Source organism: Drosophila pseudoobscura, chromosome 2, assembly GCF_009870125.1.
Source record: "Drosophila pseudoobscura strain MV-25-SWS-2005 chromosome 2, UCI_Dpse_MV25, whole genome shotgun sequence".
NCBI classification, from domain to species: Eukaryota; Metazoa; Arthropoda; class Insecta; order Diptera; family Drosophilidae; genus Drosophila; species Drosophila pseudoobscura.
Window position 1 is genome coordinate 18,209,695 of NC_046679.1, and position 25,946 is coordinate 18,235,640.

Genomic DNA, 25,946 nt, shown 5'->3' on the forward strand with positions numbered 1-25,946 from the left:
CCAAGTTTGCATATTTTTCTAGAGATTTGCGATGGAGATTTCTCAATGGACATGATATAACGGTTCTAGTGAATCTAGATTAATGAAAGTGATTTAAACAAAGTATTCATAAAACGTAATGACCCCATATGGTATAAAAGTGATAGATTAAGAAGGGAAAGGTAGCAGATGCGTTTTAACCATGAAGCTGTTCACAACAGCCTTCTGCCTAAGTAAGTGATTCACCGATAGACACCGACAGCTCCTCCAGCTCTAACAAAACAAAACAAAAAAACTTCATTTCCAGGCTTGGCCTTCAGCCTGGCCAGTGCAAAGAAAGTGGATCAAGAGACCGGAAGACTAATCACGATCCAGTCCCCAGCACCGGCACCGGCACCGGCACCACCTCCACAGCAGAGTGTTATTTATAAGCTTCCTCCGCAGCATTATTACCCGCCGCCCCCACAGCACTGCAACTGTCCGCCTGGCCCGCCCGGACCCCCAGGGCCTCCAGGGGCGCAAGGGCCTGCTGGCCAACCAGGTGCAAAAGGTCATAAAGGTGAAAAAGGTGATCGAGGGGAAAAGGGGGAGAAAGGGCACTATGGAATGCCGGGACCTCCAGGACTACCAGGGCCAATAGGACCACCTGGCCCTAGCAAGTACCGTGGCGACCATGACCATCACCATCACCACCACCCACCGCCAGGACCTCCTCCTCCCCCTCCCCCTCCACCCCCTCCACCGCCGCCACCACCACATCACCATCACCACCCACATCCCCCAATAATACCGCCACCGCCAATAATAATTCCCATTCCGACACTGCCACTGCCACCGCCTCACAAAGGAGGCCATCATCATCACCACAAGGGATCTAAAGGACCCCCTGGACCCCCAGGGCCCCCAGGTGAGCTACTGAAATGCACACTGAAGTGCATACATAATTACTTAGAAGAGAAAACATGAGAATTAAGTAGCTCGAGATACCTTTACTCTCTGGAAAAATAACTGGACGTATAAAATCCAATCAGGCTTTTATATAGTCACATTATCAGTTAGAAATTGTATCGTCTATGCAATTATTTTCTTAATTTGTCCAAGTACTAATAATATTTAATCTCGTATTATCTACAGGAACGGGACCGCCTGGACCTCCAGGACCTCCAGGAAATTCCCATCATCATCATCCACATCCTCGACCCCCACCACCACCGCCGCCGCCGCCGCCGCCACCGTATCCATACCCACCGACGGTACCATACCCTACACCACCGCAAATTCCATGGTTTCCAGTTCCTGTACCAGTGCCCTGGCCCTCAAAGGGGCACAAAGGTGACAAAGGGCATTATCACCATTATCCTCCATCGGATGGTCACCACAAGGGTGGACATCATCATAACAACCACAACAAAGGTGATCATCATCATCATCATCATCATCATCCACCTTCCCATTGGCCACATTATCCCCACGAGGGAGGACATAAAGGTCATAAAGGTCCCCCGCCGTATGGAGGTGGACACAAGGGTGACCCACACGATCCACACCATGGAGGGCACAAAGGTGGCCCACACGATCCACAGCATGGAGGGCACAAAGGTGGCCCACACGATCCACAGCATGGAGGGCACAAGGGTGATCATCACCACTCTTCTTACCCGCCTCACAATCACCACAACCCCGGAAATGGAGGACATAATCATAACCATCCTAATTCACCATCTCACCCGCAACCTGATCCACACAATCCTTATCACGGAGAACAAAATAATCATGGTCATACCCATGATCATCATCATCATGACAACCTTATTGGGCCCGATCAGGACCACAACGGAGGTGAAGAACAATACCCGCGTGATGGTCTGGATGTTGATGCTGAAGTAGAGGTAGAGGAAGAGGAAGAGGGCGTTGAGAACATTATTGACGAAAGTATTCAGGACTCTGCTGAGACCGAAGAATCTATGCACGTCGAACCGACTGAATTTGAACAGTATTCCGAGAATACTAGCTATATCAGTTATGAAAACAACACACTGGACATAAACGATGGAGCTGCCCCCATGGAGGAAGGAATGGAAGAGATTAGTGAGGATGAAAACGGAAGTGCACCAAACAATGTTGAAACAGACGGAGACGATGAGGTGTTAGTAGAGAATCAAATAGAGATTGAAACCTTGAATGACGATAACCAGGACGATACAGAGACTGATCCTGTGCAGGAGCGAGCCAACAAACGACCAATAATCTTAGCTATTGGAACCCCACGAAATCCATTTCACCTGTACGCATATGATCACTACAACTCATGAGCCACCGGACAAGACGAAGGTTACCGAAAATAAATATTTTTGAATATTGGGTGCATTTCATTTTGCATTTTCGACTGATTCTCTTTGGTTGGGCTCAACAGATGTTGGTGGTTTTCGGATGTAATAACGCCCGCGGGCTTTATTTCAATCTGAAAAGCGCTATTATGTCCCAGGACTAATTTCTTACAAATTATTTAAATAAATGCAAACTTTTACAAGAGAATATATAAGGGTCAGTTGCATTATAACAGCTTGAAATTTTTTGTGATAAGCATAATTTTCTGTCAGCCAAGAATGCTAGGATCAGCATAGCTTAACTTTTATTGCAATCCAAAGTAAAAAACCGGTACAACGAATTTAATCGTGGACGTCCTTCGTTACAGAACGAATTTGGGTGAACGTCATCCAAAATAAATTACTATCCCAAAAAATATCGATGCTGTGAGCGAAATGATAGAACAATATTGACCATGAGATTGAGGCATCCTTGGGCATTAGTATGACGTACATCAATAACATTTTCCCTGATCAACTCGTGGTAAAAAAAAAGAAGCTATGTTTTCGATGGATCCCACACAATTTAGAAATCGGCCAATGAGCGATTCGTGTCGATTGGTGTAAGAAACACTGTATATAACATCGACACAGGTGTCGACTGGATATAGAAATACAAGCCCGGAAAAAAACAATAGACTGCATGATTATTTTAAAGATAATAATAATAATTAGAGGGAGAAATTACGTTATGTATCAAAATGGGTAGAAGATTCGACAGACAGACCGCAAAAATGCAGCAAAAGGATGAATGTGATACAAAGACCAGTGAATTTTAATGTTCTATACCTTAATTTTCTATTGTATCACATCACGCAATGCTGGTTTGATCGCAACCTGCAATAGTTACAGGAATACCCTAATCAAGAATCAATCATACGTGTCTCCAATAAATATAAGTCCCAAAATGATATGAGGCTCGTCTCCAATGGCATATTAAGCATTACATTTTTCTCCACTTTCCTGTATGAACCTTTTCCAGTCTTTCAACGCTTCTTCCCAAAGTCTAAGAAGACTACTTCCTGAGCGGTATTTCGTGGCTTCCCCTTATTCCGATCCGTTTGGTATCGCTGTTCGCAAAATTGACGAATCGACTTTGTAGCATACAAAATTTGTATAAACCGTTTCATACCGTTTGGGAGATTTGTATATATTTAATTTTATCTGTTACCATTTTTCTTTTCATTTGTTTGACATCTCCAAAACTAGCCGTTTTAATTTCGCTCCCTTTCGCCAGATCATGCACACTGAACGAGGAAGAGCGTGTTAGAAAGAGGAAGATTAAGCGCAGATTTAGAGCATGCAAGGCGTTGCGTAGTCAAATAAAATTGCATTTGTTCCTTTTGGCTATAATAATGTTCCGATCTAATCCAGATTCCGCAGTCTGCGCATATTTTGTATGCCAAACATTTGTGTCCTTTGTGGGCGCGAAAGGGGGTGGGGGAAAATTTTAGATACTGTTGTAACAGTGTGATATCACAGGAGTCTGTATACAAAATTTGGTTTCAATGGCTTTAATAGTCTCTGAGAACTAGGCGTCAAGCAAGACGTCCTGACAAACAGACGGCCTCTGCCGTCTATGCCGAAATATAAGTCGAAATAAATTAATTTCTTGTGTTGTATTTTTGTATAGGTACATTAATTGGGCATCCTTTAAAGGGTTGAGGTGCAGCCATTTCACCAAACATCTGAATGCCGCATTTTACCGTTAAATTCCACAAAACCAGAGAAGTGTGCAGAAAGACGAACATGCGTAAATTGACCTAGCTGTTAATGCTGGTAAGGAATATAAAATATATAGTACTTTCTGGAGTCGAAAAGGCTTCTTTCTTCGAGCTGCAACTTCTGGACAATGTTTTATAACTTTTTACAAAGGTAGAAAAGTAATCTGAAGCTGCTCCAGACAGTAAGCGCCAGATATACGATACTCTGAATATGATTAATCCAAAACTTATTTACCTCAAAGAATTTGGGGTGGAACCTAGTGAATTTCTCTAATTAAAGTCAATTCCAATGAATGTTTTTTTTTACATACTAAAATACATATAAGTATTCAAATTTAAACGCAGATAAGATATATTGTTCCCTCTACGGTCGAGCTTCTTTCGAACAGAGAAAAGAAAACAATAGGTAGAAGAGAACAAAGACCAAGTGGAAACTATAAGCGAATGGACCTAGTTTTTAATATAAATAAATGCATGATGAAAAACAATAAATTGGAAATAAAATATCAGTATAGTAATGTAATTAAAAGAAGTTCGAACTGACTACTTTAAGTACTTCATGTTTACATAGATGATGACCATTTACCCATAATCTTGCGATCCATTGGGTAATGAACAATACCCTAGTTGATAAAAATTATAGGCTTTAGAAATCTATATGAGATCGTTTGGCCGACAGCGATTTACATTTTACGTCTTTTTAATTAACCCACTATCAAGCCAACTGTTTAAATGAGTCCACACCCAAAAGCTATATAAGATGAGTTCTCATTCTAACCGGTCTACACTCGTCACCATTGGGCTTTAGCATGAGGCTGCTCGCAGTTCTGCTAATATCAGGTAAGTCGAACAAAAATCTGTGATAAACAAAGGAAATATTTTTGTTCTCTTATTTAAATATATTTTAGCGGTGTCCCCTTACTGTGGGGGATCGTGGTCTATAAACTCCAATTGGGCCACTACGACGCGTAGTACCCCGAAGGCGAAACGACAGCATGCCAGCTACGACCTATATTATTATAGACCAGTACCCCCTCCACCAACGTCGTCCTCCATTTACTATGGCGGCTATTGCCAATGCCCACCAGGAAGGCCAGGACCTCCTGGGCCCCCCGGTCCAGCCGGCCCACCTGGTGTGGAAGGCGTTTCTGGTGAAAAGGGTGAACGCGGAGATAGTGGGCTACGTGGCCGGAAAGGAAATCGAGGAAAAGCAGGACCAACTGGACCAACTGGTCCGCAAGGACTTACTAGAAAATATTCAACGCATCTAAGAAAGAATCCCCCAACAGTAGTTTTTGTACCATCGGCCAAACTGCAAGAACCATCGTCTCCGGTTCGGGCACATCCAGCTAAAATTGAATCACCAAGTGTGAGTTTTAGTCTGCCGACACGTACACATTGGTCTCAGAAACATGACAATGTTATTCCCAGTCATAAGAAAATTCGCAAAACAAACCGACATAAGACACCGCGACCAATGATATCACCTTTAGATGCAATGAAAACTCCGAGTGTTAGTTTCAGTGGCGATCAGTGGATCAAGAAAGACAAAAAACACAACCGCAAACAGACGACTTTTAAAAGCCCCACTGGTGCCTTAAATTCAAAGCGGAAAATAATCAACCACAAGAGCACGGTAAGTAAACAAGTTCAGCTTTCAACATCCCAGTCAATTCCCAAAAAATCTTAAACAAATGTGTTTATCATTCAGGTGCCTTCTAACTCTGGAAGCAGTAGCCCGGAGATCATAGAAAACTCAGGAAGCGCAAGTGCCACAAATCAAACAAATGGCCAATCAGAGACCACGTCCATTAAGTCTTCTAGTATCATGAATTCCAGTCTGGCAACTGTAATTAATAGTCCCAACACGAGTATCAGACAAGTGCAATCTACCAGCCAGCAGTCGACGCACAACATAGGCAATACAATTAAAGATTTAAGCGACAGACAAACTGTCTTGTCTATAAATCTACCAAGTAAAAAGGTGCCCATCGAGCAATATAAGACGGGAGAAATAAGCCTAAAACCACAACAACAGTCAATCCTAATGAATAATGTTGCGGATAGCGATAGCCACACTAAAAGCACCACGATGGCTGCTGACATCGAAAAGAATTTAGAGACTACTATGGCTACCACACAGATTCCACTAGAAGAAATAACTCTGCTTCCCAATATTCCTACAGAAAACGAAGAAAGCGAAGTGCCGATTCTACCTTTAACCAATACTGAAGCGACACCAATCGAAATCGATAGTCTAACAACGCAGACAGCAGATGTAACCGGGGCTACTTCCGTTCCTGAACTTTCCAACGATTCGGATGATGGCTTAGATGACATAGTGCGGTTGACAACAGAGACAAAAGACGACGTGGAGAACACTTCCACTCAGACAGAAATCACAACAGACAGCCCTTTAAATGGAGATGATATTCCCAAAACTACATCATTGGAGCTTCTATCAGTCCTTGACAGTGCAGAATTAACGAGAGATGGTATGTTCAAGGAGACCATAGTACCCTTCGCAACAGCAAATAGAACTGACTCGAAAACTCAAGAATCGGGGTCAGAAGTGTCGGTGTCCGTCGAGACGGAAAGGCCGAAAGATCTGGAAAGTAGACTAGATGTTCGAATCGTGTATGACAACTCAACGCCAAATTGATAGTACGTATTAAAAAGGAATTTTCCGTCTATAAAAACGGGCTAGACATATATACATCGATACATAAGTATGTACTATGTACTTAAAAAACTACTTGCATGTATGCCTGACTTTTGAAGGTACAAATAATTAAGCTGATTTATTTCCCCAAAAACAATTCGATTAGATACTTATATTTAGAAGTGGCTTTTCTTCACACGCAATTCGATAAACTAGAAGATCGTTTGCAGTCGTAAAGCTTATTGTTTCTATTCCAGTAATTATATTTATGTGCGGCAGTCCTACTTTGTTCAAAATATAACAAAAATAACAAAAGTACTATTGGCGCAGAAAGTACACGGATGTTTCGTACTTTTTATGATTTTATTTTACTTAATTCTTTACCAACCACTCTGTCCTGTTGATACCGCAAAAGTGCTCATTGAATCCAGCTCCGATCTCTGGTTCTATTCCGATCTAGTTCTCGCATAGTTCTAGTTCGCAGAACTAGAACTATCGGATGATTATTCATATCGATACTTATTCGGATACTTACGATATTTCGTACAACGTTAATAGTAAATACAATTGTAGATTAACACTAATAATTATAAGCTAGCAGCAAGGTAAATACAAATGTAGGGTTATAATACTAAAACAACCTAACAGCTCGGCCATCCTGACAATTAGATCGCCCTCGATCGTAAATATGTAATTAAGAGTAATTTTAATTATATGTGTATATATATATTTTGTTAACTATTTAAGTAGGGGTCACTTTCACACTGATTACGCCAATCTGCCCATTTCCTTAATCGGCATGCCTCTATAATGCCCTCATACGGGATTTGGCTTATTTGGCAGTTTTCAATGTCATTTAACACATATCTGTCGTTCGGCAATACCTTCTTGATGATGTACGGACCCCTGTACTTCGGAACAAATTTTTTATTTGTACCTATTGTGGTGTCAATGTTTCTCATTACAACGAAATCGCCTTCCAAGAACTCAATATGATTTTTGTGATTCCTTTCAAAATACTCTTCACTCTTCTGCTGACAATGCTCGATTTTATCCAAAGATTTCTTACGTACTGATTCTAAATCGCTTTGAGTTCGGTCTTGTTTATCATCTAAGTATTCTGTTAACGCGTCAATATTACAACCCCTCTGTTGGACTCCGAATAACAACACTGAAGGCAATTCTTTCGTGGTCGAATGGACTGAGTTATTAATTGCATATTCAGCCTTTATTAAAAGTTTGCTCCAATCTTCGTGATTTATTGGCTCAGTTATTTTGGCGAGCATAGCTTTCATAGTTCTGTTAACCCGTTCTACCTGACCATTCGCTTGGGGTGAAGCAGTTGCCACTTTCACGTGCTCTATATTATTTTCTAACAAAAATTTACTAAATTCTAATGATGTAAAACACGTTCCTCTATCGCTAATAATTCTACGTGGACGACTATAAAATTGAAAATACTTTGAAAAACATGTGTTGACTTCTTTAGTGCTTGTCGTATTTACAGAAAACAATTTTACAAATTTCGTAAAGGCGTCAATGATAACTAATACATGCTTCTTCTTTGATATAACAGCGGGAAGTGGTCCAAAATGGTCTACGTGTAAGGTGTCGAATGGGATTGGTCGCTTAGGAATATTGTGAAGTGTTCGATTGTTCGCATGTGTGGGGACTGAAAACATGATACAATTTAAACAATTTCCTATAAACAAATCGATTTTAGATCTCATATTCGGGAACCAATAATGTCTTAAGATTTCTTTCATACATTTCTCAGTTCCTAAGTGACATAAGTTTTCGTGAACTCTTCTGATTATTTGCGTTTCCATTTCAGCTGGGACATAAAACAGCTCAACGTCGTTCTCACCTATTTTATAAACAATTCCATCGCTCAATGAAAATTTCTTAACAGGTCCATGCTCCAATTGTTCTTTTAATTTTCCTATATGGTTGTCCCTGTTTTGTGTTATCTGAAGCTGAAGATTAATGTCGTCACACTCAATCACGGAAACTATTCGGTCTTTGTTATCACTTTCATGAATTGTCACTATTGGTTCATATTCAAAATCTTGATTAAGCGCTGAAGGATATCTACTTAAGGTGTCCACATGGGACATATATTTTCCACTACGATGTTTTAAAGTGTAATTATAATTTGCTAGCTCTATGGCCCATCTGGCGATATTTGAATGAAGACGTCCCTTTCCTAAACATAAAACTACTGAGTTACAATCTGTTATAATTCTAAACGGAATCCCTTCTAAATAAATTCGAAATTTCCTCAATGAATAGATCACAGCTAACGTTTCCAGCTTGAAACTTTCGTATCTTGCCTCTAGTTTTGTCGCTCTCTGTGAAAAATATGCTGTTGGGTGAAACTTATTGTCATCTTGTTTCTGCAACAAAATTCCACCAAAACCTTCACTACTTGCATCACAATGCAATTCTGTTTCTCGATTTGGATTATACAGAGCTAATACTGGTGACGAAATCAGTTTTTCTCGAAGATATTCAAAAATTTGTATGCATTTGTCTTGAAGCTCAAACTTAGTTCCAGGTTTTGTAAGTTCTTGTAATGGTTTTGCTATTCTTGAGTAAGCAGGAATGAAACGCCTAAAATAAGAGAATAATCCCAAAACCTTTTGCATTTCATGGCGATCTTTTGGCAATGGCAGATGCTTAATGGTTGCTGTGTGTTCACAGTTTGGGCTTATTCCCTTACCAGAAAGGGTATATCCCAAGAACTCAATACTTTCATAACCAAATTGACATTTACTAACCTTAATTTCTAGTCGATATTCTGCGAGAATTCTTAAAACTCTACCTACTGTTATAAGATGTTCGTTCAACGACTTGGAACCTATAGCGATATCGTCCATGTAAACTACTACATTACCTTCGCGAATTAATGGTTGTAAAATGAAATTAATAAATCTCATAAATACTGCTGGTGCATTCATAAGCCCAAAAGGCATTCTTGTGTATTCATATTGTCCGCTAGGTATGACAAATGCTGTATACTGCACTGAACTTTCTGCTACTTTTACTTGGTGATAACTGTGTTTCAAATCTAAAAGTGTAAAAATTGTGTTCCCTTCTAATCTCTCTAAGCAGTCGTCTATTAGTGGCAATGGATATCCATCACGAATGCAAATCTTATTAAGCTGTTTGTAATCTACACACATTCTTTTTTCCCCTGATTTTTTCTTAACTAATACTATTGCAGAGCTGTAAGGCGATTTACTTTCTCTTATGAAGCCTTTTTTCAATAGTTCATCTATTTGGGTATCTACTTCTTTCTTCTCCTGATATGAAAGTCTTCTCGGAACAGTGCGTACAGGTTCTTCTGATTTAAGTTTGAGGTTCATTTCATAGTTATGTTGAATTGCTGGAATGTTAGTTAAGTCTGAATAGTTAAGTTTTATCAATTCCATGAATTTACTACGTTCTTTATCAGTTCGCTTTGGGTCGATATTATAGCTGTCCTCTTCTTTTGTTATTTCAATACTATATATATACGGTATATCTAAGTTGGTTCTTTCTAATGATTCACTTGCCATATGCTTTTGCTCGTTATCTTTCAATAAAAGGTCAATGTTATTACAATTCAATTGGACACTAATCTTATTCTCATAATTTTCATCCTTCAATAATCCATTATTATTGATATCTGATAACATCATCTCACTGTCTCTATTTGTCAATACTACATTTTCAATTTGGTCGCTCTCAATGTTCACTAATACTCTATTTTCATCTAAGTCACTGTTCACTAATACTCTATTTTCATCTAAGTCACTGTTCACTAATATTCTATTTTCATCTAAGTCACTGTTCACTAATACTCTATTTTCATCTAAGTCACTGTTCACTAATACTCTATTTTCATCTAAGTCACTGTTCACTAATACTCTATTTTCATCTAAGTCACTGTTCACTAATACTCTATTTTCATCTAAGTCACTGTTCACTAATACTCTATTTTCATCTAAGCCACTGTTCACTAATACTCTATTTTCATCTAAGTCATTGTTCACTAATACTCTATTTTCATCTAAGTCACTGTTCACTAATACTCTATTTTCAATTTCATTTTCAAAAATTAATTTTATTCCATAATTTTCAAGGAAACTGCGCCCCAGAAGGACATTATACGAAATATAGTTGTTTGGTACAACGAAAAATATAAGTTCTTTTTCAATGTTATGAAAAACTAAATTGACAATTATTTTTCCAAAAATGCTTATTCTCGAACCGTTAACTCCAAAATACTCTGTCGGTCTTAGTACACCATCAAAATTTTCATAAGGTATCGCCGAGCGCTGCATCAAATTAATAGCGCTACCGGTGTCCAACATGCCAGAAAGAAATTTAATTTGATACCTGCGTTTTATATCAGTGTAAAAATATACCCCTACCTGATTAACAATAGGAACAAAAATATTGTTCTCCTCTCTGTCGTCCATCGGCGGGTTGCTGGCTGTACCCACGGATCGCTGGGCTGACATAGGCTTCTGTTGGCAATCCTTCACCTGGTGCTGCATGGATCCACACTGGAAACACGATCCCTTCTCCCGCTTAGGTGCGGGACACGATGAAGCATAATGGCCATGTGCTGAACAATTATAGCAGCGCGCCTGGCTCCGGTCATTTCCGGAAGCAGTCATCCCAGTGCGCCTAAAATTCGTCTGGGTACTCTTCCTCAAAGCCTCGTATTGTCGAGCTAGCTCCTTAAGTTTTCCGATGGTCGACGCTGAATACAATAAGGCGATACTGGAAGATCGATCACGAAAACCATCAATGATGAACTGCACTGTCAATTTCTCTTCGATGTCGGCACGCATAGCAATTTCTTCCATGCGAAGAATATATCCCATTACGGAGTTTTTCTCCGGGTTGAAAAAGGTTTCCTTCAACAGGAGTACCACGTCGGCAGTTGAATTGCTGCGGCCAAAAGTTTTTAGGAAGTTTCCTTTAAACTCGTCGTAAGTCTTTGATTTGTCGACACGCATGAACAAGTCCGCCTCTGTTCCCGCCTTCATCAACATGCGCACACAACGAAGCTTAAAATTGCTGCTTTCGTTCACGCCTCCGCAAATCCGTTCAAAATTCAAGACCCATTCAGAGGCTTCATCATTTTCACTGGCAGAAAAAGGGGCAATCAGTTGCTTGACCATTCGGATGTCATCGGTCACATGGTTGTCCATTACCATTAAGGCAGCCAGTTTCTTCTTTTTCTCAGCAACCCTTATTGCGGCGTCAAGTAATTCTTCTTCTTTCATATCGTCGATCTGCTCATTTTCAGACACTTTCTCCTCCGATTCAATATCCGATTTATTCACCAGACTTTCAGAAACTTCATCCATTTCACCACTTATGGCAAGCTTGCGAAGTTGCCTTAGTGTTGCGCTGGCTGGAAAAATGATCTCTTTCTCCAGCAACCACTCTACAATTTTTTCTTTGTCAATGTTTGCCATGGTTTCCTCAGCCATTTATAAAATGTGGAAAATACTCGTTGTCGGGGATGCCAGTAGACAAATACTTATGTAGGCAGATTCTTTAAAGGGCTACTATCCCACTTCTGAAGTTATTGGCGCAGAAAGTACACGGATGTTTCGTACTTTTTATGATTTTATTTTACTTAATTCTTTACCAACCACTCTGTCCTGTTGATACCGCAAAAGTGCTCATTGAATCCAGCTCCGATCTCTGGTTCTATTCCGATCTAGTTCTCGCATAGTTCTAGTTCGCAGAACTAGAACTATCGGATGATTATTCATATCGATACTTATTCGGATACTTACGATATTTCGTACAACGTTAATAGTAAATACAATTGTAGATTAACACTAATAATTATAAGCTAGCAGCAAGGTAAATACAAATGTAGGGTTATAATACTAAAACAACCTAACAGTACATAACAGCTAAATCGTTTTTATAGAATGTAGAATATAGTAGAACTTTGGTTCGGTTTCTTGCTATTGGGTATCTTGCCATTTGCTAAGATCAACTTGAGGGATCTCATTGCAATTGACGAGCATGTTACTAAAAAGATAAATAAACAGGTATGATGGTTATTAAAGCCCAACTTATTATAGGACCGCTGAACACTTACTATAAGTTTGGGAATACGAATACATTCGGCTGAATGGCGCGCAAATAATTCGCATTGTTGCAGAACAAACCAGCCAAACTTGCCTTACGAATCTCCGCCAGTTGGGCTGCGTGAAAAATTGATGATTTAAAAAAATGTTTTTTTATAAACATCAGCTCTCACTTACTGCGTGAAAAACCACCACTGTGATCTCGTTCAAAAAAGAATCGGTCGCCACGACGCGTGTTTAGAAATTGCTTTCCAATAATACACAACAGAGTCGGCCCGAAGAGAGCTTCCGGGACGTGGAACTCCAAGGAGCCACCGACACTCAACTCCACATCATCGGGTGTTGCGTACAGCTTTTTCAACAACGCGATTTTCTACATAGCAATGGAACATTTCGTTATGTAAGCCATACGTGAGGAATTATATTACAAACCTCTCTCGGTATCTCGGCAGTGAAATCCGGCCAATCGACGGCTCGACGCAGTCCGCAGAACTCGCGGACATCGTTGTAGGAGGCTAGCCCAAAGTCTCGGGCACGTTGAATATCCAATGACTTCAGATCAGAACCGTACTCCTCGAAGTCCTTTCGATTGAAGAAGTGCTTGATCTCAGGATCGATATTCCCATCCGAACGTTTATGAAGTTGCGTAGCCAAACCTCTTAACAATGCATCAAAGTTATCACTGGAGTCCAACAATCGAATGGTCTCAGATCGCTCGAAATAATCACTCAAGCGCAGAGTCTGGTTGGAACTGCGATTGGGGGCAACAAGTCTGAAAGTGCCAAAAAAACCTCTGTTGATATATAAACTCAATATGCAAACTGCTAGAATAGAACTTACGAAAACCAGCCGGGAATCTGGGTATGCGCGTAGCGGAAAGCGGCCGCAGCGAACTCGGCATAAGCACCAGCATTGACGGTTTCGTCGTAATCATTGACATACTCAGTAGGGTCTACCGGATAGATGAGACCGTTGAGATAAGTGTACGTACGTCCCAGATATAGGGGCAGCCAATCGTTAAATGTAATCTTCTGGAACTGTGCAATACTGATCTTGCGAGCTTCCTGGTAAAGACGCTCATCGCTATAGTGCGGATTAAGAAGCGCCAGGTTTTCGGCCAGTCGATTATGTTCCCGCACCAAAAGCGTCTGCAGAAGTGCAATGGTGGGTGAGAATCGGTTCCGTCTATCTGGCATGCTGTAGCACTCATTCCTGGAGCCGCATTCACCTTCCAGGTTCTGACTCACGGGTAACCAGTGCTGACCATTTATGTAGCTGGTGCGAAGCCGACCTCCCTTGAATAAACGCACCCTACGGCTCTGATGTAGAGAATTTCCATACACAGATGATAGATCCAGATAGGCTGTAGAAAGAGTAAGCTTCTCGGGATATGGCGCACGGTCCTTCGGGCAAATGGCATCAGCGTCCGACACGCTGTTAGCAAAGTGGAGGCAAGTTTTTCCTGTGTTGTACGCGATGGGTCCACCGCGCGGTAGAGCGATCGGCTGGCAGCGATGGTGGTGAGGCTCAGCACAGCAGTCTTTCGGTGCACCCTTGGTCGTCAGCTGACTGATATCGTGAGCAACGTACTGGCCCCACTGCATGGCCGCCATCGTCCTGAAATTGTCGTTTCTCGTATGCTCTCCATACAGTGAAAGAGAGATAAGCCGCGCATTCGGTAAGGCCTGATCTGGCTTCCCATATTTGGGTGGCAGTAAGCGCCTGTATCTAGAAACAGCAATTCCGAATTCCGGGTAAAGTAGGCTGTTGCATGATCCATCAATGCTTCGGTAGTGCAAGTTGATCGTATCATTAAGGCAATTCAAAGGCGGTATGCCACACCTTACGGGCTGCGAAGAACCCGACAAGTCCAGCCAACTGCTGGGACTAGAGGCCGAATTTGAATTGTATTTCGGTAAATACTCCTTCAGCAACAAATCCAAGTTAGAGGAGCCACTGACCGCAGGCCGAACTTCGAAATGAAAACTTTCTGAGCTTCTCTTCAATTTGGAAGCAGGATACAGCTCGAGATTATCACTATTCGCGTACGGACAGCTCGTGGTAGCTGTACTTTTGTCGGCAATTGCCAGAACACCGAACACGGCAAGAACTTTTAAAATTAGCTTTGAGCCTCTCATTGCTACAACTGCAGAAAACGCAATGCAGCCCCTTGGGCTACAGCTCTATATATAGAACGCCGATGATACCTTTGTTTTGATTTCGCGCACGATCTTCATTACTTCAGTACGTGCAGTTGAAAATTCTTTAAAAGATGGTTAAGATTAAAGAACGCACAGAGATATGAATCATGATCATATTCGAAGGTTTTTAACGGTGGGTGGGGCACCGAAACCGAAATGAAACGTGTCCAATGACCAGTGAGTTTTCCGATTATTTTTTCTTCTTAATGACGTTGATAAAAAAAGAACAATGCATTTTTCACCTATCTTATGTAGCATGAAGCAAATGATAAATATTAGTTTCTAGTTGACCAAGTATTGTTTAGTGTTTAGGCTGTATTTAATAAACATACAAACATTAGTTTAAAATATGTAACTAAGTGGAATTCAATTCATTTTTAATAATACGTAGGTTAATGTTATTAACCACAAACTGTAGTTATTGACTGAATTTTAATTAAAGCCACAGTATTCCGACAGTATTTGATTCAAACACACTTATTTCTAAGTCAAAAATAACTTTGGTGAAGGGTAAGTTAAACACTAGAGTCTAACAAATATTTTCTTAAGCGAGGTGGCATTAAAATATACGAATTTATTATTGTCTTCCATTTGTAATAGTGTGCACTGTATTCCAAGTACAAAGCAAAAGCCTCTTCATCCTCCAGTAATGAATCGTACTTTACTTTTTGTCTTTCTACAATCCAAAAGCAGATGGCCAATAACATGTTTGGATAGTCTCGATCCACATCCACACAAGCATCCCTGCTGTGAACAGACACATTTAAGAGACTTTTACATCATTTATTTATTTGAAACTTACATATTTTCAATGTACTGTTCAATAATCTTTCGGATTATAGCGAAGATACTTCGATAAATAGCTGCTTCATCCAAATAGACATCTTCCCCCCCAATAGAATCAACTATGAGCATTAAAACATCACTGGCATGCTCTAAAAACCCTGTGTTGATAGTATGAGAAAAGTCATTATAACAAAAGGATATACGTCGAAAAGACACTTGGACTAAAATATGATGAATAAGATAATATGACTAGCAGACAGTAAACAGCAGTAAAACAGTTTCTAGTCTAAAGAGTCCACTGACACAAAGACACAAATCTTATAGACAGACGGACATGACTAGATTCAGTTCTTGTTGCGGATCATTTTAAAAATTTGAAGATAAGGGGACGGAATTTTCAGAATCCAGATACACTCATAATAAAAAGTACAAACCGTTCGATGCTAGAAAATTGGCAAGTTTTAGCCCTCCACGTAAACGTAGACCACTTCCTGATGTAAAATGCAAAGCAGAAAAAGCATTGTATGTACCGTGCAAAATAGCTAGACTCTTTTGTACTTTAATATCTGAAATATAGAAAATAAAATATATCACATTTTTGAACTTTTTTTTACATGCTAAAATAATGGAATACATACCCAGCTGAGAAGACTCCACAGCAAACATTTGAGTTTCGATTTCAGATATAAATGACATATGTTTTTGGAAAAGCTCGTTGTTTTCGGCATAAAACTGTGCGCCTTTGGTTCTGGCTGTGCGAAATAATTCAGACTAAAAGGCTCAAAATAAATATATGTAAATAGTTTAAAATTAGGGGGACATAGTAATAAATCACTCACAATTTCCCATTGGAACGCTGTCTTCGCATCTGACGCACCTTCACTTGAAATGTTGAAGGCATGAGAATAGGACTGATTCAATACGAGACTCTTAGCCAGAGGACTTAAAATGTATGGCCCTAAAATTAACTCCTCGCCAGCCACTATATTCGTAGATGTTACCCCTATAAGCTGGCCCCTTGACATAGATCTGAGCAATGTATAATATATTTACATTTATTTATTTACATATTTAATATACTTACATAACCTTAATGTTCCCCGTCGTATTGCTCTGTTTTAAGGTCTTCAAAGTCGAACAAAGAGCGGATTTCTGTTGGTAGTGGCTGCAATAATCGTCAATGAACTGATGAAAATATTTAGCTATTTTTGTGACCAATCGGCAACGCTTCGAACTGTTCAAGTTATCAAGAATCTCCGTTGTTTCCTTTGAATTTCGAATTCCCGCATTGAAGAGATTTTCAGCGGACTCAATTTTATCATGCGATAAAGATAAATTAAGCAGCCTATTCGTGAACTGAGACATTGGATTATCCTTTGGTGGAAACTGGTTTCTTGCTTCAGTAAGATTCACATTTGACAACGAACGTTTGCGTACGTCATTGTAACAGTCTGTGAAATCTGACGGACCATCGATTCCGTAATAGCTGAACGCATTTGCAGATGTACGCTCGCTTATTGATGGAAATACTGTATCGTTTACGAGATTATCATCGTTTTGTGAACTTATGTTTTCAGTTTTAGGATAGTGCAGCTCGGCCACTTGCGATTTTAATAAAATGTGTGCACCTAACCGCATGAGAATCGCAGCCATTAGATGTATCACACTGATTTTTTTAATAAGCAGCATACTAAAGTATGTGCCTATAATGTTCGTGTCATTAAAGATAAAAACCGACAGACGGAATGCTGTCGATATCACTTCGTGATACTTTTCCGAGGTTAACTGCTTGTAGTCTGGTTGGGTCGCCAAAAGTTCGGAAATAATCGAATCCCCTTTATTGTCCTCGATTACGTACTCTAATATAGAGTTCCAAGCGAAAAGGGGATCGTTTAATATTCTGTTGGCAGGAATATAAAATATCATTTAAATCGCAATACAAACAATTCCGTAATATACGCACCTACCATGTTTCAATATAGCCTGATTCAAATACTTTGCAGCTTGAAGAAAACATCGAAACAGCTGTGTTGTTTCCAGCATTGGTATCAGGCCTATTTTATATCCATAACATTCAGTTTGATGTATCTCCCAGTCTAATTCCATACATGTCTGTGTGCAATACGTTTTGTAGCGGCATCTGCTACACGTGTGAAAAACCAGTTCTTGGTGCACTCCACACTTTTCACAGTTAAGGAAAGGTGCACTGAACTGAAAGTAGACAGGGGTATCCACCAGAATAATTTTTCCTTTGGGGATGTTGACCCTCGCGAATACCCCAGCAGGGCCGTTCATCGTTCTTCTATACAAATATGGGATTGGTAATTGTTATTAAATCTGTTCAAACCACGCTTTCACTTACTTATATTCACATGCGCTGCTAGCAAATGGTATTTTCTTGCTACCACCAAATCCATTGAAAGGCACAAAGGACTTGATCATTGGTTTCCTGGTATATTGGACATTTCGAGTTTCTTGGTTTATTTCTTTCTCGTATTTTTGTAAAAGCGACCAAAAAGATGAAATTTCTATAAAAAAGATATATTCAAATATTTAGAAAAACAAATATAACAAATTATGCATTTCGGTAGCTGTAGTGGAATATACTCTTGCAGATTTCCATTCAAATTATCAATATTAATGTCAAAAAGCTATTGGCCTTAAGTTAACTCATCTAATAACTCATGGTCTTTAAAACATTTAAACCGACTTTCAATATTTCATAGTGCTCATTCAATAGGGCGTCCCGCTACCAGACTATCCGCCCGGCTTTTGGAAAATTGAAGTTATTGTAGCAATCGCTGTTACAATATTATATCTAAGAGGTTTGAGTGTTGCTTAGACTACTAGTAACTAGACCTTTTTGTTTTCGTGCATCTCGTGACTTAGTTCTCAGACTTTTCTAATTTATACCGTTCTACCACTCCAACTGCCTTCGCCAAAAGTATCAACGAAAAACATAAATGATTAAAAGTGAAGCTTTTAATCGGTGATCTGAAACATTTACTCTGGTATTCCACTTACCACTGGTTTTATCTGTAGAGGGCAAGCGATCTGAATAAAAAACAAAATTATATATATATATTTAGAAAAGTAAGAACACCATAGTCAATGATAGGTCTATAAGTTTGGCAATCAGATAGGGAAATATGAAATCGAGCAAGAATTTAACATTTAATGGTCATTTTTTGGCACAAGCAGACAACTGAAAAAAAGGCTGGACGCGAAAGAGACTCGAGAGCGAGAATCCAATAACAAAATACAAGCCGTGTGTGCACGCAGTGTGCGATCTCTGCTCGACTCGAGTCTCGCTGAGAAGTGATGTTTATTGTTGCTGGACTGCTTACAAACAAGTGGTCTACACGCTTCATACATCGAAACAAATTATATATATTTTTGTTTATACCAATCATATCCTTTAAATTCTTTAATTTCTGTTTTGCCGCTTTGTTATCCCGTGTCATGAACAAAGCAAAGCACAACAGCGATTGAGAAAGGACAGTTCCTTCAGTAGTCTTCAGTCTAGAATCCAGGGACTCATAATATAAAAGGTCTTTGCAAGCAAACTAAGAAAAGAAAAAAACAGAAATTATGATTATTAAAAGTTCAGCTCGATTTGTTAATATTTAAGCCAACAATAAATAGTTAACATTCAGTTTTTTAGACTAATGTGCTTTTATCTGATAAAAAGTTATGTAACCTCTGCAAGCATACGACTATTGTGTTAAATATGATGGCTTGACTTACAGATACGGATATTTATCAAGTGAGATACCAAGATACTTACAGAATAGTGTTGGTTTCGAATAGAATACAAACTACGTTCCAAAATAGCATCTAAAAAAGCACTGCTGTGGCAAGGCGCGCGGAATATAATTTTGTTAAGGCGCTGGAAACCCTAAATCGAAATTTTTTAAATTTGATAAAAAAAGTATATGAAATGTCGACTCCAAGGATTTCGCGAAGGGGGGCGAATTTATACGTTGCCTTATTTTTAAGCGTAATATGATGTTATATATATGTATTTAGGATTGATTCGAACAATTATATCAAATAAATTACGCAAAAACAATTTTTGAAAAATATGCATATGAAAAATCCCCCCCTTTTTCCACCCCTGGGTATACCATTGCTAGACTCAATCTCGTTATTACCTTTTTGGATATTTCAGTGTTATTCGATTTCATACAACAGACGGCGCTGCTTAACAAATTTGAAGACGTCTCGGATAACTTCGAAAAGTACTCATCTGTCTCTATTTTCAAAAGTTTTATGAAAATTTCGGATTCTCTGAAAGATACATATGTTGGAAATGTGTTTTAACGCCCGTTAAAAGCCAATAGGAGTGTTTCCGACCCCATCAATTATACATACATATGTATGGATTTGTACACATATTATTGATCATCATCAATGGTGGTATACAACATTTTAATACTATGTTTATATATTTTGCTATTTATTATCTTACTATCTAATTATAAAGTCTGCATTTGAAGTTCCTTACTTCAACTTTCCGTTATATTATCACGATGTGTACCTAAATATATTAATTAATATATTTTAATATGCATTTATGTATTTTCATAATTCATACATATCTACATACATAAACATGGAATACATATGGATCGGCTTAGTTGGAACATATGTATGTACATACGTACATACTGTATCTGTACGAAATTAGGTGTAATAGCAGTCACACACACCACACTAAAGCTACGATTCTTGACGACGCCAAATTGAAAATTCGGTACTTCCAGTAGATTTACAGACTTGTAAATCTGCACAAATTCAGCAAAGCGCTATTCAGAACAGGATGGCCGTTGCTTTCCCATTTATATTAACATACATCTCAGTAAATAGTAAATAATATAAGTAATTATAAGTATGTTCTTACATCAAGTTCCGAGGACAAATCACTTTCGACATTGTAACATATTCAGAGTCTTCAAAACAAGTCTCTGTTACTTGGTATAAATTAAATTTATGCATTGCTTAAATAAATATGGCTTTAAATCTGCTGTCCTACAACTTTAAAATTCACGCGGCAAACAATACTGGGCTGTTCATGAACAAACGAACAATCGAATATCGGATAATAATCCGATACCTATGCCTGTTTACACTGGCGCGTTTGCATAATGATATCGGAATAGCACATTGACGCAGAATATGCGTTTACACTGGCAGACTCAGGTTATTGAGAATTATATTGAAATAGATGATTTATGTGTTTGATGATGAGGAACGCAACCAAATTTGAAATTCAATAACTAAGCCTAGAACTCAGATCGACGACAATTTTCACCGGTCAAATCATAAATAATATTCGTATGCGGCGAAAAAAAATTTTTAGCTGCTGTTTGTTATCCGACTAATACTCCGATTCGCTCTATTTTTGAGTCGGGTATTGAATCGGTAGCAGCTGTACAAGCTTAGGTGAATAGTGGTTATCGAATGACAAGAACCCAAGTGCTAGGAGTATTCAACGGAAGATGCTTTTCCATCTGCAGCCGAACGGGTCAAAAATATCCATCTCATCCATGTCCATGGAGCGGAAATCATCATAGCAACAAGGGCATATCAAAGAGTTGGAACTAGAGATACCCGAGACAAATTTGTTAAACTAAAACGAGTCGGCCCAGAGGGGCAAGGACTGACTCATACTACGAACTGCCCAATTCTCGTTTACCATTTGAAGTGAAACTCGAAGAACCTTACTATAAGAGGCGTCATGGATGGAACCGAGCTATCCGAGAAGACACACTCTGAATGTTGATGTCCGCGAACGGTTACGGGTGAAGAGGCGCATATAATGGTCAAGATTAAAACAGATCTTAGAATTGAACTTTTGAGCACGATTTTATCGTAGGCTAAAAGTAGAAGTAGAGACGACGGGTAGAAGTACAGTTGTCCAATTTAGCGAAACTTCTTCGTTAGAAATTTAAAGAAATAAATAGAGATAGAGCGATGCTCTGTTCCATCATGGGGCAGACTAGAAGAGGTCGGGGCTGGCGTCATAGCACTCAACCTGCAACAGATTCAAAGCTAAGTGGCTTAATTGCCTTACTTTTAATGCCGATGGCTTATCGTTGGTGGTGAGAACAACAATTAAATTTCGTCGGACGAAGATTCCAATTAAATTTTGTTCTTCATTTGGCTATTTTTTTTTAAAGGGATCTTTAAAACTATGGAACTAAATTATGTTGAATGACTGGAATCAAGCCCTCAGCTTCGTCCATAATCGACTTGCTTGCTTTCAGAGGTATTTGTTTTCTTCGATGGTGATGGTTGTAAACTGGCGCTGGCATTGGGCTTATATGAACAAAAACGGTGACAAATTTAAAAACGTTGGAGCTCCTGAAAAAAACCGTGATTCTTAAATAAAACTAAGCTTAAAGCCATTGACGCTTAAAGAATCAACAGAAAGCTTAGTGGTAACGCATTTGATAGGCACACACTCGCCAAAATGCATGTAGTTCCTAGTACATGTGATACATGCGATAGTATCGATAACGCCTCGTGCATAATTTTCATTCCATCTCTAAGAAAGTATAATGATAATAACAAATTCTTTGAAAAAGAAAACATCAGCGCGTACCAAACACTAATTGACTTCTTCGACGAAATTGATGTAAAACTATAAACAGTACTCGAACATTTTCTATTCTTTGACTTGGCAATTTCCACCTTTAAAGGGACGGGCAATTAATCCCACGCTACTCACGGATAGCATGGTAACTTAAACCCTAAAAAAAAAATCTTTTTATATCAAATATTTATTGATATCAATCAATACATAGATATTGATTAAAGTAAACAATTAATTAATTACGCTGTCACACGGTAAATTAACATGGGTAAAACATCAAAAGATAAACGGGATATTTATTACCGTCAAGCAAAGGAAGAGGGCTGGCGTGCACGAAGTGCTTTTAAACTGTTGCACATTCATGACGCCTATGGAATACTAAATGGTATTTCATTACTGTTTAAGCTATCTTCATAAAAGCAGATTCACTGATAGCCCTATATTTATTCAGGTGTGCGTCGCGCTGTCGATTTGTGTGCAGCTCCTGGAAGCTGGTCGCAGGTACTATCTCGCAAGCTGTACGATACGTGCCAAAACGATGCAGAAAAGTCGGCAACCAAAATCATTGCAGTGGATTTACAGGCCATGGCACCTATACGAGGAGTTCTCCAATTGCAAGGGGACATTACAAAAGAGAGCACAGCCGAAGCTATAATAAGTCATTTTAGTGCTGATGGCCAAGAAAAGGCGCAGCTCGTCGTTTGTGACGGCGCTCCGGACGTAACAGGTGTGCATGAAATGGACGAGTACATGCAACACCAACTTCTGGTATCTGCACTAAGTATCGCCACTGTGGTACTTGAAACCGGGGGGTCATTCGTGGCTAAAATATTTCAAGGAAATGCCACCGGTCTTCTTAGCACACAGATGAAAATATTTTTTAATAAGTTTGATATCTACAAGCCTCCAAGTTCGCGTTCATCGAGCATTGAATCGTTTGTGGTTTGTTCTGATTTCTGTTTGCCTCCTGGCTATATTCCACAAGTCATTAACACGGCACGAGATGATATACGCGTGCTTGCACAAAAAACAGGGTCCGATGTGAACCGGCACCTTGTGCCATTTATCGCTTGTGGTGACTTAGATGGTCATAATAACCACTCTGAGGACGAGTCGGATGCTTCGGGCGAACTTCAGGACGTAAGGAATAATCGTTAAATTTTTATATTTGGCTTTAATATTGTACTCCAACAGGATATTAAATATGACTATGACGGTATAATGAGCGACGAAATTTACCCACAGGAATTTAAGGGATCATATGAAGAACTGAAAATCAATCATACGTCTTGTCAATAAATATAAGGTCTCGGAATTGATCTTGTTACTTCAAGTCTCAAAATTATATATGTTGTATGTATTGGGTGTCATTATATCATCCATTAATTGTATTGACCAACTATGATAAGCTCAGCTTCTAATAAGTGCTTCAGACACCAGTTGTGATCTCTTAAAAAAATGTTCTGCTATACGCTATGAGAATCAACATTAAATTTCATTTAAATGGGGTCTTAATTCAAAATCACTTAACAGTTTTATATAATCTATTTCTTTAGTATACTATCAATTTATTACAAGTCCAGTCATTTTAGTGAAAGTTTCTTCTGCTCAATTTCTAGAAGCTTTTTTTTTAACTCAATTTTTTCCGCCGTCAACTGTTCCATGGCTAAGTGGTGACGTTTATCTTCTAACAATTTTTCTTTTAACATAACGCAAAACTCATTGAGCGCCAGATGGACACTGTTGGTGGCGTCGTTGACCAAACCAATGCTGCTGCTTAATTTTTCCAGCAAGCTGTGCTCTTCGGTTGTTCTTCCTGTCACTGTTGCTTTTTTGCCTGCTTGCAGGTAAAGCGGGTCTATATCGATCTTGCAATCCTCTGGCTCATAGATGTATTCGGATGTACTGTGCAAGGCGCTGGGATCATCCTCTGGCACCACATCTTCCACATCATATTCGGTATTTGAGTTATCATGCATGTCATCATCGTCTGGTACTTTCAAAATCAATTGACTAACATCATCGTGTATACGACATAGGGTTGCTATAGTTTCCTCAGAAGAACTGAGGCTCGTTTCAAAAGGCAGATTAAGCAATTCGTTTTTCTCCACTTTCTTAAGTACGAACCTTTTCCAGTCTTTCAACGCCTAGAATATAAAAAAGCTATTCATAACTTGGCATTCAAACAATTAAACGCTTACCTTCTTCCATGTAGCCACATCTTTTCGTGGTGGGCCATTTCTGTTCAACTCTAATGCCAGTTGTTCCCATAAAGATTCTGTGCCACTACGTGTTTCCCAAGAAGGGAGTTGTAGCAATCGAGGATGCTTCTTCACAAAGTCTAGCAAGACTACTTCCTGAGCTGGGTTTCGTGGCTTCCCCTTATTCCGATCAATAACACTTGACTGTGATTGATATTTATATTTATATTTGTGACTTTGGGACAGCGATGATGTCGGATGCATTCTATTCATATGTTTGCTTAAATTGGTGGTGGTTGTTTTGTAAGAGAGCTTGGCTTTGCAGATGTTGCAAAGGGCAAATGTGTCGTCCACCGCTCGGAAAAAGCACCAAATCTCGCTTGTTTTCCGTTTCATTGTTAAATTAATCAAATTATTCTTGGCGTTGCGTCTTTCTGAAGCAAAAAAGAACCAGTTTGTATGCGTTTGTTCCAGCAGCTGGTTCAATGAGTCGGAACTGCTTCATTTCTTAATGGTACTCCACAAAATAATTTGCAATTGCATTTATTATGATAGCACTTCCGTATTTTTATTTTTGCAAAATAATTCTCCTGGCTTCCAATTAAATGAAGCAAAAACCAGATACCGACTTATTGATAAATAAAAAGTATTTTCTGTCCTGACCTTAACTTTTCCTCGCGCCTTAATTTGAGCAACTGATTCCAGATATTTTTTATATATTGTTGGTATTTTTCTGTGTCTATCAGAGTTCTGGGCGAAATAAATGAAGTTTTTTAAGCACTCCTCTCAATAATATAATTATTTAATTACTAGTCTTGTCAACTATTTTTATATCATCAATATTTTAAGCATCACATAATGCCAAATTTCAAGAAAAGTATTTTTTTACACAGTCTTGTGGCGCGCCTTTGGTCACTCTGCCAGCTTAGACCCATGCACACACCTTTCAAAATTGTATACTTTTCATAGTATTTTCTAGTATTTTTAAAGAATTTTCCAGTATCTTTTAAGACGAGTTTCGGACTCACCCTCTTTTCCAATGCACCAAAGTGGAATCGTGTAGAAATGCCATGTCCCAGGCCACGTCGAATACAAATTCGTGATCAGCAGCGCATTCCTGATCGGTTGTCATTAGAATGCCAATTTGTTTAATAATGTCGAAAAAAAAGCATGTCAAAATTTGGATAATGAACACTGGCGCTTTAATGGGGCTTTTACAAACAAATTTAAAAAAAAAACGTCGACATGTTAATTACATAAAAATGTTGTTTATATGTAGCAAACGAGTAGTTAGCTTGCAGTTACTACGTAAATAAATTAAT

At 39.0% G+C, this 25,946-nt stretch overlaps 7 protein-coding genes across 13 annotated transcripts; 3 read left to right on the plus strand and 4 right to left on the minus strand.

Moving 5' to 3' along the window:
* Nucleotides 1-181: 181 nt before the first annotated feature.
* LOC26533150 (formin-like protein 20) lies at nt 182-2,342 on the plus strand. The gene is made up of 3 exons (XM_033380538.1): nt 182-212; nt 287-886; nt 1,114-2,342. Exons 1-3 carry the CDS (start codon nt 182-184, stop codon nt 2,289-2,291), a joined length of 1,809 nt encoding a protein of 602 aa, XP_033236429.1. The 3' UTR covers nt 2,292-2,342.
* Nucleotides 2,343-4,854: 2,512 nt separating this feature from the next.
* LOC13036547 (uncharacterized) lies at nt 4,855-6,752 on the plus strand. The gene is made up of 3 exons (XM_003736609.3): nt 4,855-4,909; nt 4,978-5,705; nt 5,781-6,752. Exons 1-3 carry the CDS (start codon nt 4,879-4,881, stop codon nt 6,729-6,731), a joined length of 1,710 nt encoding a protein of 569 aa, XP_003736657.3. The 5' UTR covers nt 4,855-4,878; the 3' UTR covers nt 6,732-6,752.
* A 98-nt stretch (nt 6,753-6,850) lies between these two features.
* LOC4802094 (peroxidase) lies at nt 6,851-15,006 on the minus strand. 2 transcript variants are annotated; one of them, XM_001359042.4, is made up of 6 exons: nt 13,679-15,006; nt 13,271-13,610; nt 13,016-13,211; nt 12,850-12,955; nt 12,647-12,779; nt 6,851-7,045 (listed from the first exon to the last, which is right to left on the minus strand). In XM_001359042.4, exons 1-5 carry the CDS (start codon nt 14,974-14,976, stop codon nt 12,713-12,715), a joined length of 2,007 nt encoding a protein of 668 aa, XP_001359079.4. In that variant the 5' UTR covers nt 14,977-15,006; the 3' UTR covers nt 6,851-7,045; nt 12,647-12,712. The 2 variants fall into 2 exon arrangements, with proteins under 2 accessions (XP_001359079.4, XP_033239336.1); XM_033383445.1 differs by having other exon boundaries at nt 6,852-7,050; nt 12,652-12,779.
* LOC117184732 (uncharacterized) lies at nt 10,819-12,561 on the minus strand. Its single transcript, XM_033383450.1, has 2 exons — nt 11,150-12,561; nt 10,819-11,072 (listed from the first exon to the last, which is right to left on the minus strand). Exons 1-2 carry the CDS (start codon nt 12,221-12,223, stop codon nt 11,064-11,066), a joined length of 1,083 nt encoding a protein of 360 aa, XP_033239341.1. The 5' UTR covers nt 12,224-12,561; the 3' UTR covers nt 10,819-11,063.
* Nucleotides 15,007-15,334: 328 nt separating the features above from the next.
* On the minus strand, nt 15,335-20,949 carry LOC4802095 (uncharacterized). Of its 5 annotated transcripts, none has more exons than XM_033383431.1 (13): nt 20,729-20,949; nt 19,980-20,115; nt 19,613-19,714; nt 19,232-19,391; nt 18,850-18,879; nt 18,188-18,353; nt 17,789-18,127; nt 16,910-17,725; nt 16,665-16,854; nt 16,464-16,596; nt 16,260-16,391; nt 15,842-15,983; nt 15,335-15,786 (listed from the first exon to the last, which is right to left on the minus strand). In XM_033383431.1, the coding sequence occupies exons 1-13, from the start codon at nt 20,821-20,823 to the stop codon at nt 15,555-15,557; spliced, it is 2,673 nt and encodes an 890-aa protein (XP_033239322.1). In that variant the 5' UTR covers nt 20,824-20,949; the 3' UTR covers nt 15,335-15,554. The 5 variants fall into 5 exon arrangements, with proteins under 5 accessions (XP_033239322.1, XP_033239330.1, XP_033239316.1 ...); XM_033383439.1 differs by having other exon boundaries at nt 16,665-16,842; nt 19,613-19,723; XM_033383425.1 differs by having other exon boundaries at nt 15,335-15,783; nt 19,613-19,723.
* Nucleotides 20,950-22,351: 1,402 nt separating this feature from the next.
* Trm7-32 (tRNA methyltransferase 7-32) lies at nt 22,352-23,909 on the plus strand. 2 transcript variants are annotated; one of them, XM_001359044.4, is made up of 4 exons: nt 22,352-22,568; nt 22,635-22,808; nt 22,875-23,563; nt 23,618-23,909. In XM_001359044.4, the coding sequence occupies exons 2-4, from the start codon at nt 22,688-22,690 to the stop codon at nt 23,720-23,722; spliced, it is 915 nt and encodes a 304-aa protein (XP_001359081.3). In that variant the 5' UTR covers nt 22,352-22,568; nt 22,635-22,687; the 3' UTR covers nt 23,723-23,909. The 2 variants fall into 2 exon arrangements, with proteins under 2 accessions (XP_001359081.3, XP_033232970.1); XM_033377079.1 differs by lacking the exon at nt 22,635-22,808 and having other exon boundaries at nt 23,618-23,766.
* A 7-nt stretch (nt 23,910-23,916) lies between these two features.
* Nucleotides 23,917-25,268, minus strand: bdwf (bedwarfed). Its single transcript, XM_001359045.4, has 2 exons — nt 24,625-25,268; nt 23,917-24,570 (listed from the first exon to the last, which is right to left on the minus strand). The coding sequence occupies exons 1-2, from the start codon at nt 25,018-25,020 to the stop codon at nt 24,007-24,009; spliced, it is 960 nt and encodes a 319-aa protein (XP_001359082.2). The 5' UTR covers nt 25,021-25,268; the 3' UTR covers nt 23,917-24,006.
* Nucleotides 25,269-25,946: the final 678 nt, after the last annotated feature.

Coding starts and splice junctions, on each gene's coding strand:
- LOC26533150 (XM_033380538.1), top strand. CDS start 182: ATGAAGCTGTTCACAACAGCCTTCTGCCTAA. Junction 213..286: donor CACAACAGCCTTCTGCCTAA/GTAAGTGATTCA, acceptor CTTCATTTCCAG/GCTTGGCCTTCAGCCTGGCC. Junction 887..1,113: donor TGGACCCCCAGGGCCCCCAG/GTGAGCTACTGA, acceptor TATTATCTACAG/GAACGGGACCGCCTGGACCT.
- LOC13036547 (XM_003736609.3), top strand. CDS start 4,879: ATGAGGCTGCTCGCAGTTCTGCTAATATCAG. Junction 4,910..4,977: donor CGCAGTTCTGCTAATATCAG/GTAAGTCGAACA, acceptor AATATATTTTAG/CGGTGTCCCCTTACTGTGGG. Junction 5,706..5,780: donor TAATCAACCACAAGAGCACG/GTAAGTAAACAA, acceptor TTTATCATTCAG/GTGCCTTCTAACTCTGGAAG.
- LOC117184732 (XM_033383450.1), bottom strand. CDS start 12,223: ATGGCTGAGGAAACCATGGCAAACATTGACAAAGAAAAAATTGTAGAG.
- LOC4802094 (XM_001359042.4), bottom strand. CDS start 14,976: ATGAGAGGCTCAAAGCTAATTTTAAAAGTTCTTGCCGTGTTCGGTGTT. Junction 13,212..13,270: donor CTGCCGAGATACCGAGAGAG/GTTTGTAATATA, acceptor ATTGCTATGTAG/AAAATCGCGTTGTTGAAAAA. Junction 12,956..13,015: donor CAGTGGTGGTTTTTCACGCA/GTAAGTGAGAGC, acceptor TTTTTCACGCAG/CCCAACTGGCGGAGATTCGT.
- LOC4802095 (XM_033383422.1), bottom strand. CDS start 20,823: ATGCATAAATTTAATTTATACCAAGTAACAGAGACTTGTTTTGAAGAC. Junction 17,726..17,788: donor GCTATATTGAAACATGGTAG/GTGCGTATATTA, acceptor TCCTGCCAACAG/AATATTAAACGATCCCCTTT. Junction 15,984..16,259: donor CAATTTTCTAGCATCGAACG/GTTTGTACTTTT, acceptor CTATCAACACAG/GGTTTTTAGAGCATGCCAGT.
- Trm7-32 (XM_001359044.4), top strand. CDS start 22,688: ATGGGTAAAACATCAAAAGATAAACGGGATATTTATTACCGTCAAGCA. Junction 22,809..22,874: donor CGCCTATGGAATACTAAATG/GTATTTCATTAC, acceptor ATATTTATTCAG/GTGTGCGTCGCGCTGTCGAT. Junction 23,564..23,617: donor CTTCGGGCGAACTTCAGGAC/GTAAGGAATAAT, acceptor GTACTCCAACAG/GATATTAAATATGACTATGA.
- bdwf (XM_001359045.4), bottom strand. CDS start 25,020: ATGAAACGGAAAACAAGCGAGATTTGGTGCTTTTTCCGAGCGGTGGAC. Junction 24,571..24,624: donor ATGTGGCTACATGGAAGAAG/GTAAGCGTTTAA, acceptor TTTATATTCTAG/GCGTTGAAAGACTGGAAAAG.